This window comes from Thermothielavioides terrestris, chromosome 2, assembly GCF_000226115.1.
Source record: "Thermothielavioides terrestris NRRL 8126 chromosome 2, complete sequence".
NCBI lineage: Eukaryota > Fungi > Ascomycota > Sordariomycetes > Sordariales > Chaetomiaceae > Thermothielavioides > Thermothielavioides terrestris.
In genome coordinates, this window is record NC_016458.1 from 5,428,716 (window position 1) to 5,442,321 (window position 13,606).

At 58.7% G+C, this 13,606-nt stretch overlaps 5 protein-coding genes across 5 annotated transcripts; 4 read left to right on the top strand and 1 right to left on the bottom strand.

Annotated features, from left to right (window-relative positions):
- The first annotated feature begins 724 nt into the window (after positions 1-724).
- THITE_2114350 (uncharacterized protein) lies at positions 725-2,371 on the top strand. Its single transcript, XM_003652620.1, has 4 exons — positions 725-820; positions 989-1,222; positions 1,309-1,563; positions 1,633-2,371. The coding sequence occupies exons 1-4, from the start codon at positions 805-807 to the stop codon at positions 2,100-2,102; spliced, it is 975 nt and encodes a 324-aa protein (XP_003652668.1). The 5' UTR covers positions 725-804; the 3' UTR covers positions 2,103-2,371.
- THITE_2150307 (uncharacterized protein) lies at positions 2,342-4,441 on the bottom strand. The gene is made up of 4 exons (XM_003652621.1): positions 4,227-4,441; positions 3,096-3,424; positions 2,989-3,037; positions 2,342-2,911 (listed from the first exon to the last, which is right to left on the bottom strand). Exons 1-4 carry the CDS (start codon positions 4,318-4,320, stop codon positions 2,781-2,783), a joined length of 603 nt encoding a protein of 200 aa, XP_003652669.1. The 5' UTR covers positions 4,321-4,441; the 3' UTR covers positions 2,342-2,780.
- Positions 4,442-6,362: 1,921 nt separating this feature from the next.
- Positions 6,363-8,139, top strand: THITE_2114358 (uncharacterized protein). Its single transcript, XM_003652622.1, has 3 exons — positions 6,363-6,541; positions 6,597-7,812; positions 7,874-8,139. Exons 1-3 carry the CDS (start codon positions 6,478-6,480, stop codon positions 7,917-7,919), a joined length of 1,326 nt encoding a protein of 441 aa, XP_003652670.1. The 5' UTR covers positions 6,363-6,477; the 3' UTR covers positions 7,920-8,139.
- A 672-nt stretch (positions 8,140-8,811) lies between these two features.
- Positions 8,812-10,547, top strand: THITE_2114362 (uncharacterized protein). Its single transcript, XM_003652623.1, has 4 exons — positions 8,812-9,049; positions 9,120-9,293; positions 9,535-10,412; positions 10,464-10,547. The coding sequence occupies exons 1-3, from the start codon at positions 8,939-8,941 to the stop codon at positions 10,288-10,290; spliced, it is 1,041 nt and encodes a 346-aa protein (XP_003652671.1). The 5' UTR covers positions 8,812-8,938; the 3' UTR covers positions 10,291-10,412; positions 10,464-10,547.
- Positions 10,548-11,403: 856 nt separating this feature from the next.
- On the top strand, positions 11,404-13,411 carry THITE_2114366 (uncharacterized protein). The gene is made up of 6 exons (XM_003652624.1): positions 11,404-11,922; positions 12,109-12,487; positions 12,576-12,695; positions 12,755-12,829; positions 12,896-13,208; positions 13,270-13,411. The coding sequence occupies exons 1-5, from the start codon at positions 11,646-11,648 to the stop codon at positions 13,158-13,160; spliced, it is 1,116 nt and encodes a 371-aa protein (XP_003652672.1). The 5' UTR covers positions 11,404-11,645; the 3' UTR covers positions 13,161-13,208; positions 13,270-13,411.
- Positions 13,412-13,606: the final 195 nt, after the last annotated feature.

Here is a 13,606-nt window from a genome sequence, read left to right on the forward strand (position 1 = left end):
AGCGCCCCGGAAGCGCCCCGGAAAATCGAAGGAAAGAGAAGGAGAACAGGAAACCGGATCCTGAGCAGAACCGGATCACACCAGGTCGGTTGCCTCGAGCCTCATGAATGTGAGAAGGAGACTGGGAAGACCATCCCACAGAAGATGGCTACCGAGCCCAACCGCAAACCTTTGCTTTGGTGTCGTATATCTGGCTTTCCTTCAGGGAGCCAGCAGAAATCACGCAAGCGGATTGACGCAACAAGTAGCACAGTGCAATGGCGGCGGCAGAACGTTGGAAAGTGGGAGAGAATCGGGGAGCACGGTGGGTGGGAGAAGCTCTGCTTTTGAATCAACGGGTGCCAGGTGGGGCGCCGAGTGCACGTGCGATAAGTCTGCTGTTGCTGATGAAGCAGCCTTATCGTTCCATTGACATTGGCTCTGGTCCTTTGCTCCGAGGAAACTCCGATCCAGCCCAGCTGCTTATGACGGCAGTGCCAAACCCCCTCGCTGTCGCGTTTTGCGCTGCGCACAGCAGCAGCCCCCTGGATGAACGATGCCTCCTCACACACGACCTTGAACTCGACAGCACCACCACCTACACTCCACGTATATGCTCTAGGTTACTAAAAAGTTGCTCTCCTTCCCGCCTCTCTTCGATGTGATGCATAATCTCGCCGAATATGTTGCTTCGTATAGACCCGCTCTCTACCGTTGACATCGCTCGAGCCGGGCGAAGCAGCCCTTCCCATCGCTCTCCGTGATTGTGCAGCCCGCTCCCTTTCCTTTTCCCCTCCGTTTCCGAAACTCCTCTTTTCTGCGAAGATGCCGGGGCTCCCTTGTGAGTAACAGCTTGTCCGCCCAAAGCGCCGGCGGCAACCCGCTCCCCTCACCTACCTATTGCTGTCTTCAATCGCCCCTCCCGAAACCCCAAGAGCAAGAAAGACAGCCATGCCTCGCCTAGCCTGGCGACCTCGCCGGTCACCGCCGCTGACAGCGCCATCCCCAGCTTCCGTGGACCTCGACGAGTGCATCTCGCGCCTCTACAAAAAGGAACTCCTCGCCGAGTCGGTCATCGAAGCGATATGCGCCAAGACCAAGGAGCTCTTGATGCGCGAGAGCAATGTGGTCCACGTGCGCGCCCCTGTCACCGTTGTTGGCGACATCCACGGCCAGTTCTACGACCTGATTGAGATATTCAAGATTGGCGGCTGGTGTCCAGACACGAACTATCTATTCCTCGGTCAGTCAGACCCTCGTCCTCGTCCACCCAACCTCGTCCGGCGGCCCGAACGTAGGCGCGCTGACACGCGGACTCGACAACTACAGGCGACTACGTCGACCGGGGCATGTTCAGCGTCGAGACGATTTCCCTTCTTGTGTGTTTGAAATTGAGATACCCCAACCGCGTCCATTTGATCCGAGGGAACCACGAGTCGCGGGGCGTGACGCAGTCTTACGGCTTCTACACGGAATGCTCGCGCAAGTACGGCAACGCCAACGTCTGGCACTACTTCACCGACATGTTCGACTTTTTGACGCTCAGCGTGGTCATCAACGACCAGATCTTTTGCGTCCACGGGGGTAACTACCCGCTAGTCCTTTTTGTTTCCCCGTTGCCAGTTAACCCTAATTAACTAATCCTTTGTCCAGGCCTCTCCCCCTCCATCCACTCGATCGACCAGATCAAAATCATCGACCGCTTCCGGGAGATCCCGCACGAGGGGCCGATGGCGGACCTGGTGTGGTCGGACCCGGACCCGGAGCGGGACGAGTTCTCGCTCTCGCCGCGCGGGGCCGGCTACACCTTCGGCGCGCAGGTGGTCAAGAAGTTCCTCGCCGTCAACGGCATGAGCCACATCCTGCGGGCCCACCAGCTCTGCCAGGAGGGCTACCAGGTGCTGTACGACGACCGGCTGAGCACCGTGTGGAGCGCCCCCAACTACTGCTACCGCTGCGGCAACATGGCCAGCGTGCTCGAGGTCAGCGACACGGGCGAGCGCTTCTTCAACGTCTTCGCCGCCGCGCCGGAGAATGACCAGGTCAAGGACGGTCAGATGGGCGGAGGCGGGCCCGGCGAGAAGGGGGCCGATGGTGGAGCGTTGCCGGATTACTTCTTATAGGGGCAGCGGCAGAAGAAGGGTGTCGGCCGGGAGGTGTGGATGAGTCGCGGAGGACGGTCGCAGTGTGCTGGGCCTCCCAGCTAGATTGCGTGCTCCCTGTGTGTGTGGTGATCAATGTATACCGCTGGAGCCGGGCAGCCGGTTCAAACACGGACGGACGTCTCCGTGTCTGCGCTGTCCCAGCGAGGGCTACTCTAGATGCAGATACCAATTTGGCTTTTGCCATCTTTGCAATCAAGTTCTCAAGGCCCGGTTAGAAATTCCCTTTTCATGTTCGTTCCGGTGCTATCTAAGCGCAACTGAGCAAACGCCCGCTCGACTTGGCCGCGACGAAGTCCGTCCCTCCAGCGTCAAGCGTGTCAGCGAGCCAGCCAACCGCTGATCAAGCAAACAACATCTGGTGTACTTGCCCCGGAGACTAAAGGCTTCCGGAAGGCAAAAAAGCGGACCAAAGTCCATTCCGGAAACTCAACGTCGCAATCCACAAACCGAGACCCGCTGACCCGCCTTGCTAAAACCACCCGCAAGCCATTCCGGAATGTTCTTTTATCCCTGCATGTCTCGTGCCACGGAGGCCGCTAAACGACGACGTCCCTTCATGCAAACTGTGAATATCCCGTGCGCAGCTGCCATTCCATTCGCATCTGCGATGCCTGGCCGACAGTGTCGTGGACGAAATCACCAGTCCTTGTCGATCTCAAAGGCCCAGTCGAACTGGAGGTGGGTCTTCTTGTCGTCGTCCACAAAGCTGGAACTGACAGAGTAAGAGCCGCGGACCGCCCAGCCCGAAGGCGCCGTCTCCTCTTGGACTGTGTGTGAATTTGTGTTAGCTAAGTCCTGAACGGGAGCTGCTCAAACTTGTGAGACGAGAAGGGACTCGACATACATTTCTTGGTGTAAACGGGCTGCTTGTCGGTGTTGGGGGCGTAGCTGCCCTGCAAGTCAAATGCGTTAGTGTCATGCTTGCATCGCGTAAAACCAACAGGGGCTTACAATCATCTCATCAGTCTTGCCACCGGGAATCCGGATGCCCTTCCGCTTGATGACCTGAACGTAATGCAGACCGCTGAGAATCTCGTGCTGAACCTTGAACTGGGCACTCATGGTAAAGGTGGCGCCCTCCTTAATCTTGAACGGGTTCTTCTTGAGATTGTCGAGGCTGCCGGGAGCCGTGAGATCGATCACAACCGGGGGACGGCCGGGCGACTCCATGGTGAGCGACTGAATGATGCACACGCGCGGATCGTTGGGGTCCGACAAATCCTTTCCGCCGCCCAAGCCCAGCGACTGCTTGTAGCGCTGGAGCGACTCGTCACCCTCGTCTACAGAAGAGTCGCTGTCAGTCACGGCTCGGTGACAACCAAGGGTGAGAATCGAAGAAACCGAGTTCTGAAGCTTCAGAACAATGCTGCCCAGATGCTCCGACTCGTCTTCCAGAGGGTAGTTGCGGGGATAAGGAGAACCGCATCGCACCGGGCGACGCGCCACGCCAGCATCCACGGTGGCCTCGCCAGCGGTGCCAATCACACCGTCCCCGACGGTGGCCTGGCGATCCGCCCGGCGGAGTGCCACCATGTCTGGCTCTTTGAAAGTGATACGGCGACCCGAAGACATTCTGGCGCCCACGTCGATACCGGATCGATTGTCTGTGAAGGGAAAGGAGTGGCCGAGACCCCGAACGAGCGACGTTGGAACAAGATTGAAAAGGAAAGGAAAGTGAGGTCGCTTCGCGTCGTGGGTTTCGCGGGGTAACTGGAAGCGCGAGAGGGGAAGGGAAGGGCAAGAAGGCGTGGAAGTCGGTGGTTAAATGAGTGACGAAGAAGGCCTCAGGCAAGATAGGCCATACACGCGTGCTCTGGGTGCTCTAGCGCGTGACGCGGGGAGTATCGCCATCAAAGCAAGCGGGAAGTACTACCATCAAAGCAAACCTCGGGGTTTCGATGAATTTGGTTTCCAGGAACGATCAGGGCGTTGTCAAGTTTAATGAGGGCCGCTCGTCCACAAAACCAACGGGGCGGATATGGCAGCACTTGCTGCGGCCTGGTCCCGACCAACTTTTGCAACCATGGTCCATCGACAGAAAAAAAAGTGTGCAGCTGGCTAGCATCTTCCTGTGGGACTTACCCATCTTCTGGTACTCGGCCAAGCTCTGCTTGGGCTGAGAGAGCTTGTAGCCCGAGGTGTTCTCAGGCAACAGCTCGTCGTCGTGGGCCGTCATGGTGAGCAGTGGGCAATTGTCACGGTCTGGAGCTTCGGACTGCCGCTGTAAGTGGTCGGTTTATGGGAATGCCGGGGCAGCTTGGTATCACGATCACCGGGCTATCGCCGTCTCGTTGTTGTCACGAAGTTGGAGGGGCTGAGGCTCCGTGGTGACGATGGGGTCGGAGCTTATTTATTTGGGCCATCCTTGATGAGGGGCGGGTCCAATGGAGGGGCTCCCAGGCAAGCCCCTACCGTTGACCAACCAGGCGCTGTGCCGTTGGTGGGGTGCTACCTTAGCTGGCTGGCGATGGGCCCTCGTCTCAATGCCGGGCCGGTCGTAACATCATTGGGCTGCTGAGCATCTGGAACGACGCCGACACAGTTTGTAAACAGCTTCTCCTTCGCATCACCGCCGCTACGTTCGCCCGAGAGCGGTGCATGGGGGCCTACTAAGCATACACAGCAGCTGTTGCAGCCAAGGGGACGGTGCTTTCGCGTCTATGACTGGGTGGGCTCTGCCGCTTCAAGCGCGCTAATGACCTGGAGGCTGAACCGTCGCTCCTCCTCGAACCTATCTTCGTCTTCGCAGCTAATGCAGACGATGACTGCTAACTACTTTAGCTCCCTAATTCAGGGCGGCCGACGGCAGGATGTCAACGGCTGCATGGACGTAGTTAACGCGCAGTGTAACTGCCGACACTGAAGCGAACTTCAGCGGCGCTTGGCCCGCGTTAACCTCCTGGTTAACTATGCGTTTAACAGTCTAATCGTCTGGCAGCCGGCATTCTCAGCCGACCAGCAGGGGCAAGGCAGCTTGCTGACTGGTTGTCCTGCTGTCAGCTGTTTTGTGGCGAAAGTGAGAGTTGTCTCTCTCCTGGTCCATCATGGCTGTGTTCGTTTGGTGTTCCTGGCTGCCTCGAATCTCCCGTTCCATCAGATCGTCCAATCAAAGCAGCGGGGTCACTGGCGTTCTGACTGTTCACCGCTCCTTCGAGGCCCCATCGCCGCTGAACAGGAACGGAACGACCGATTTTCCGGAGAGGTGAGTGCCTGGGATACACTACTTCTGTCACCGTGGGCCACCACGCCAGCCCGCCTCCACCAATTTCAGGGGCAGCTTCAGGGGCGGCTTGAACATCCTGAACGGGGTGGTCCTAAAGTGGGAATACCTGTCCCACAGGTTCTGGGACCCGCGAGCACCCGCGAGTGGTGAGCAGACGTGGCAGCCAAACTGCTGCTCCGCTGGCCGAGCGGAGGGTACCCAACACGGTCCATTGCGACCACACAGGCTTCCGGGGAAGGTGTGTCAGTCGTCTGACATCAGTGACAGTTACGACGGCGATAACCAGGTGTGTGTATGCGTGGATGGACATGAATTTGACCGGTATTGAACCAGATCTGGCCGTCTCGCCGCTGAACACTCTGTGCCCAACCATTCTCCGGGCTGCGGGAAAGATGAAGCGGCAGAGCCTCCACTCGTGTTTGTTCTGTTAATTCGCCAGCGGATGGTCTTCCATCTCCCCACGGAAGGCACGGCGCGCCGGCGGCTGATCCCTGTGGTCCCTTGATGCGTGGGAACCCCAACCCGGAAAGACCAGCTTGTCGCGGTCCTGTCCAATCGCGGGGAGCGAAGGTGCGCCCCACACGCTCTTGTGGTCCGTGCCATTCCCGCCCAACCACGCCCACAGGTCCCACAGGCCGAGTCGCGCGAGTTAGCTTAACTCCCTGGTTCCTATTGAGCCAGCTCATTGGGGGGGGCAGAATCCATGGTCCTTCACCCCCGGACCCCAGGCTTCTTTCTCCCAATCTGCCGTCGTTCCCCAGAACAGATTGCAGATTGCGCCTTAACATTCAATCGCATCACCAGTATCGATATCGCTGCGCCGCCGCTGTGCTCCGACGGCGTTGATTTTTCGCTCATACGAGCGTTGCCATTGCGCTAATCTCTTTTTCACGTGCTTGATCTTGGTTACCGCCGTTGACGTTAAACGCCGCCGCGACAACGGCGCAGCGACCGAAAGCCCCTGCAGCGTCGCGCAAAAGATTTCGCTTGTCGCGCTCTTCTCTGGCCCGGCCTCCGCTCCAGCGCCATCCGACGCGTCCCGCGCCATTCTCTCGCGCTTCAGCTCCGTTTCCGGGGCGTATCCAACCGTTCACTTGACCGTCGATTACAATGGCGCCGGCCAGACATCTCCCCGAGCGCCACAACCACCTCTTAACGGAAGATGTGCCGCCTTGTAGGAAGCCCCGTCTTCTCCCGCGACCCGTTCGTTGCTAATCCTGCGCAACCAGACAGCGAAATGGTCGCGCGTCGCCGGCTTGGGCAGACACAACTGACGGCGCGCATGGTTGCCGCTGTTCCAGGCGGCGAAGTGGACCCGTCGGCGCTGGGCGCGTTCGATTACGCGCACCTGCGGGTTCCACTGCCAAAGGGGATCACCTCGGGCATCTTCAAGTCGTCTCCTCCCAGCTACTTCCTCATGCGACGCAGCGTGGACGGCTTCGTATCCGCCACCGGCATGTTCAAGGCCACGTTCCCATACGCCACGCAGGAGGAGGAGGAGGCGGAGCGCAAATACATCAGGTCACTCTCGTCTACAAGCCCGGAGGAGACGGCTGGGAACGTGTGGATTCCGCCCGAGCAGGCTTTGGCGCTGGCTGAGGACTACAAGATTGTGCCCTGGATCCGTGCCCTCCTTGACCCGTCGGACATCCTGCCCAATGCCACCACGGACAGCGGACCTCCCAAGAAGATCATGGCGCCCCCCAAGTTCTTCTCCGGGCAGCCGGCTCTGGCTCCGCCAACCCCGATTTCCTCGCGCGCGTCGCGCAGCCGCCGCTCCGTTAGCCCGACCAAGTCGACCGGCAGCAAACGCGCGGTGGCGAGCCCGCGGAAGCGCAGGGTCGCTTCGTCGCAGTCGTCCGTCGCCACCGACAGCCTTCCGCCCAGTTCCAGTGATTCCGTGTCTCCTACGTTGGTGAACGGAGAGACCCCTTTCCAGTCCCAAGTGTCGACGCTCTCAACGGCCAAGTTGGCAAAGGTTGAGGGGCCCGCCGAGACCGAGGTCAGGATCGAGTCGATCGAGAAGGAGCCGGCTGTGGTGCTCCAGGCCGTGGAGGAGGAGCCCAAGATCAAGGTGCATGTTGACCAGGACGTCAAGGTGGACTCCGAAGGTGACGAAGTCAAGCGCACCAATGTCGAGGTCGAGGTTCCCATCCTCGGCGAGCTCCCATCCTCCGAAGACGCCGCCAAGATGGTTGCCGAGGCCAAAGCCATGGTTGAGGCTGCGGTCAAGGCTGACAACGAGTCTGCAGCTGCTGCCAGCAGCAAGGGCAAGCGGAAAGCGGACGAGATTGCCCAGGATGAAGACGTCAAGGAGGGCGAGGAGGCCGCCGTTGAGCCTCCCAAGACCAAGAAGGTGAAGACAGAAGCCGAGCTCCGCAAGGAGAAGATCCGCAAGAGGGCCTATCTTGGCCTCACGGCGACCGTCGCCGTTGGGGCGTTCGGGTGAGTGACCCCTTATTTCCTGCCCGCTGCGTGTATCCGTGCCGTGCTAACAGTCTTGCAGTGCATTGCTCCCCGTGATTGGACCCTACGTCATGAATGCTCTCTGATTTCCTGGATCACCCGCTTCGCTCGTGCATGGTGGTGGTTTATACGATGGTGCGCTGAGCGACTATGCGTTCGGCGCTGTGGAGTTCCAACTCTCCGCAGCTTCCCACCAATCTCTTTTGAATTGAAGTCGTTGGAGAAGAATTTCGGGATGGCAGAGGTGGCCTTTTTTTTTTTTTTTCTTGCCATTTGGACATGCTTCAGTGATCCTTGTTTTATGCACATACCCCCCTTGGAGGCACATTATCGACTCCTACACATACCTTAGAGATGGTCGAAGCTGGATAGGAGGCGAGAAGCACGTTCGCTCAAGGGAGGTTTCAGTTGGTGAGCCGGGTGCGCTGGAACCGGGGGACATCACGGAAGGCCGGGGACGGACGGTGTCGTTTTGGGTACGGGGATGGGCGTTGCCGTGGCAGGGTAGTCACCAGATCCCCTTGTAATGTATGGTATCCTCCAGTCTCCAACTTTCACTTCAAGGCGGACGGCGTTCAGGCGGGTACTTCGGGCGCATACGGACTGCCTCGTGGTTCCAAACAGGTTTCCCAGGTGCTACTGGTATTCACGGCGAAGCCGAATCGCAGGGTTGGGGTTGCTCCGGAGACAAGTATCGGAACGGCATCGGCGCTTGGGCCAAGTCCAATCACGGTTCATTTCCTTTCGCACACAAAATCTTTTTCTCCCCAGGGACTGCAGCTCTTCCTCCAAGAATCTTTTTGTCGAAAGGCATTCCGCTTCCAACTATGGAGAGCTTATAATGTCTTGAGACGCTCCGCGACGGAAAGAAGAGCGGGAGCTCCCGTGTCCAATTCCTCCCCATCCCCCCTCTTGCAACGGCCTAGTTGGTCTTGTGACCCAAGGACCCAGCCATGCTTCGAGTGAGCGGCAGCCTTCAGTCGGCAATGGCCGGCTTTGGGACTCGGCTGCCCCGCTGGTCCTCCCCCCTCGACCGGCTTAAACACCGAGACAACGCAACGTCTGGGAACCGACCGAGGAGGCTGCATCGCAAAAACCGCACGAGATGAAGACTACCGTGAGGCTATGGAAACCCGCTCTGCGGGCGCAGCGCCGCGCGTTCTCATCGACGTCCCGCAGACTGGACAGCTATGCTTTCATTGGCTTGGGCCAAATGGTAGGTTTATTTGACTCTGCACCTCCGTCCTTGACCTCGAAACTGACCGGCGGTGTTTTTGTTCGAGTAGGGGTTTCAGATGGCGCGCAATCTCCAGTCGAAGCTACCGCCCAATGATACCGTCCGCGTGTTCGACATCAACAAAGCCGCGGCAGACAAATTGGTGCATACGATGCAGACGCAACAAGCCGGCGGTGCAGCTGCTACTGTGGCTTCCAGCGCTGGGGATGCAGCCCGTGAGGCGGTATGTACAGCCTCCCGTTTACCGTCCACCTCCTGTTGTGTCCAGACTTCTATGATGAGTTTGTTTCCATCTATGACGTTCTAAGTTGGGGCCGGCGTGCCGGCCTTTACCGTGATTATTGTTGTACAACAAAAGCCAATCCTCTGAGAAACCCGTGGACCCCAGCCGAGCAAACCCCTTAAACTCTGGATGAGAAGAGAAGCGATTGGGAGCCTCGACTGACCATCAGTTGGCCTCCTAGGACACGGTGATTACCTGCCTCCCGGAACCGCAGCACGTCAAATCGGCGTACGCGGATATTCTGTCGGCGTTTGACGGTCGCGATACTGGAGAGGCTTCCGGCCGCAGCAAACCGCGGCTCTTCATCGACTGCTCCACTATTGACCCGACCTCGTCGCGCGAGGTTGCCGCTGCAGTGTCCTCTGCCCTCCCGAACGGCGCGGGGAGCTTCGTCGACGCGCCCATGTCGGGCGGCGTCGTTGGGGCGACTGCTGGAACGTTGACGTTCATGCTCGGAGCACCAGAGGGTCTGGTCAGCCGCATCGAGCCGATCCTTCTCCGGATGGGCAAGCGAGTGTTGCACTGCGGTCCGCAAGGGGCCGGCTTGTCAGCCAAGCTGGCCAACAACTACCTGCTCGCGATTGAGAACATCGCGACGGCTGAGGCCATGAACCTCGGCGTGAAGTGGGGCCTAGACCCTAAGGTCCTTGCGAGCGTCATCAACGTCAGCACTGGGAGGTGCTGGCCAAGCGAGATCAACAACCCGGTGCCAGGCGTCGTCGACACCGCGCCCGCCGGCCGGGATTACCAGGGAGGTTTCGGCATCGGGTTGATGCGCAAAGACCTGCGACTCGCTATGCTCGCGGCGAGGGAGGCAGGGGCGGTGCTTCCTCTAGCTGAGAAGGCATCAGAGGTGTACGCGACTGCCGAGGCGGACGAAAGGTGTAAAGGGCGCGACTTTTCGGTCGTCTACCGGTGGCTTGGTGGAAAGGAGTGATGACGAGCGCTCATCGGTTCTTGGCCTCCCATCGGGTCACCGCTTCATCTGCCATCAATACAGTGTCTCGTAACGTTGTATTCATCAACACCTCTCGCAGTTCCCTCCGATTGCACGTGCCCGTAAGCGCGCATTGTCCCGAGCTCAGACCCCGCAGGTTGACCAAAAATCAGGCCAGTTTCTGGAAGAACCGAAACCTGGAGAAGCCCCTTCACGGCACATGCAGCTTGTCTTCCTGTCTTCCCTGTCCCGTCCCACCGCCAATGATCCCGGCCCGCCATGATCCATCCTACCTACCTATCACAGCAGGTTCGCCCTTGCGCAGGATCTCTGTGCACTGTTACCCGACCGCCAAGTCTACCCCCCACCCAGAAATGGCTAGCCCTCCATCCTCCCACTCGGGTTCCTCACCAATCGTGGTCACCCAAACCCCCGCCCCCGGGAGTGTGCCTATTCGGGATCGGAACGCGAGAGCCTCGCGATGGGTGGGGACAACTCGACGCGACGGATCCGCAACGCAGCCAACCCAAACTTTCGAGAGCCCTGCCCCTCGTTCCAACACCAGACCCGGGCTGTCCGCTGGCCGCAAAGGTGAACGGCGGGGCGCAGCATGTGATGGAAATGTCACCCTGGCCTGCCCTGGCTGTTCTGGCTGGCTGTCTGGCTGTCATCATTGGCATGGATGGGGTTGGGGAAGGGTGGCCTGGGGTTCCTTTTCGGGGTGCTTGGCCCGCTTCGGGCTGCACGTATTCCGAGCCGCAGTATGTAAATATGGATTGTGGTGTATGGACAGTGGGCTGTGTTGGTGCTGTACTGTACATTACACGGCAGTTTCGGCTCAACGGTGGTCGGTTGGAGGTTGCAGTCGCTTAACCATCAGGCCGGTAGCCGCTTGGCGGATGGCTGCCCCTTCGTGCCTGTGCTTGTCGGTATGTGGTGTAGGGGTGGTGGTGTTGTTAGTGCCGGTGACTGGTGGCATGTTGCTGCGTTGCATTTGGGCTTGGGTTAACTACCTTACTTAGAGGCTCTTACATATATAAGGGAGGCCTGGACCCCGCGGGAATTTCGGTGGGGGTGTGGTCTGCTTGGTTTGTTGTTGTTCTGAGATGGTGCCCAGATGGGTAACCGACATCGTCGGCTGTCTTGGTGTCTCGAGGGTGACCACGCTCCCGTGCCCAGCCAGCGAGCCATTTCATGACTCGAAGGATCGAGCCCCTTACTCTGAGCTCTTGATCATTGGATAAACGACTATCCTGGGGTATTGATCACGACTTTCGTGTAATCCGCGGAACTCTGCAGACAACCTTCTCTCGGCCACAACAGGATCTCAGGAGTCTTGGACCCGTGGCTCCATGATGGGAAGACTCAACTCGTTGATGGCCCCCCGAGGGGCGGACGTGGTGCACGCGCAAAACCCACAGCTGGCCAACTACTACTACTCGTGTACCGAGGTCACGCCCACATGTCCTGTCCAAGCCACGACGCTCGGGTATTATCCCAACCGAGGGATCAACATCTTTTTCGCGGTTGGTTTTGCGGTGGCCATGGTTGTCACGCTGATTTTGGGCGTGAAGACGAAGACATGGAGTTATATGGCGTTTATTGCGGCCGGGACCGCGCTGGAACTTGCAGGTGGGTGGTCTTGGTCTCAGTGCTCTCGACCGTTGGTCGGCAGCAACTAGTTCCACGAGACGGGAGACGGAGAAAGACGGAGTGGGTTCAGGGGTAGGATGACATATCCCTGGGGAGAGACATGTCTTACACCAGGATGTCTTACACCAGGATCATAACCCAAAAACAACCAGCTAACCCAGCCAGGCTACCTCGCCCGCGTCCCGCTCACCGACAACCCGTGGAACAAGGACGCGTTCGAGACCCAGATCGTCGCCATCATTCTCGCGCCAACCCTGGTCTGCATCTCCATCTACCTCACTCTCAAGCACGTCTGCCTCTCGCTCAACCCGGCCCTGTCGCGCATCCGCCCGCACCTGTACCCCTTCATCTTCGTCCCGCTCGACGTCTCGTGCTTGTGCGTGCAGGCTATCGGCGGGTCTCTGGCCGCCAGCGCCGCGCTGAGTAACTTCCAGCTGGTGCAGAGCGGGAACCGATGTATTATCGCGGGCATCGTGCTGCAGGTCGTGGTGCTGTTATTTTTTGGGTCGTCGGCCACGGACTACTTCTTCAGGGTCAAGAAATGGTGAGTCCGACGAGCCTGTGCTTGCTTCCTTTTGCTCGGATCGGGTGATCCAGTGGCTGACAGGGACTGACCAACCTGAGCCCTGCAGGATCAAGTCAGACGAAGCCAATCCTGAGGCGGTTGCTCTATGGCATGATAAGAAGTTCAGGATGTTTGCGTACGCCGTGGTAGGAGCGTACAGTGGTATCTTAATCCGTTGCATCTATCGGTATGCTCTAGCCGTCAGCTTTGACCCCTGAAACGGCACCCACTGACTCCTGAGAACAGAATCGCGGAGATGGCTGGTGGCTGGGGCAACCCCATCATGCAGGATGAACCGAGCTTCATTGTGCTTGAGGGATTGTACGTTGCTTCCAAGACTGTCGGGGTTGTCATTAGTCTAAGCTTCGCTGACGTTGTGCGACACAGCATGGTCCTCATCCCTTGCCTTCTCTTGGCTTCCTTCTCGCCCGGAATCTTGTTCCCCCAGATGTCTGCCCGCATGTCAGCTAGATCGAAACCCCAGGACAGCAAGGGCAACGACGTGGAGAAGCCGCCTCAGCCGGAAAGCACTCGAAGTCAGCCACAGGCAAGCGGGGACGAATCTGGACCAAACCAGGCGCCAGATACCACGGAAGCGAACCCGGTGTCGAAATCCGGGACCATTGAGCCCAATGGTGGAGGTGATGCATGAGGGAAAAGGGCAGTAGGCTGCTTTGGCAGCTTGTGGGTTTGGCTTGGCGTAAGTGTCCGAGTTCATGGACAACTTCGTCCAAGGAAGTCCAGTCCCTAATGCTTTGCAGGGGCATAGGTGCTTGACACAAACATCTACCAGTTTCCGAGTGGACTTTGAACATGGCATCCAAGGTAGATAAGAGTCTCTGGAGCAGCAACGCAGGCCTTTTTTGGCGTCCCTCTTCGCTCCTTTCGCCCCTTTCACCCCTCTTCACGGCTCCCCCTGACAGGGAAGCGTACACCATCCGCACCCTACGGGATATTCCCCTGCACATGAGCTATCAGGACCTGACATCTAGGATGTTGTCTACTGTCTACACCTGGAGGAGGTGATGTTCTGCGTCTTGGGAGGTCCGCGCTTTATGTTCCGGGAAGGCAGGCGCCGACACCTGCGTGCTTGATGAT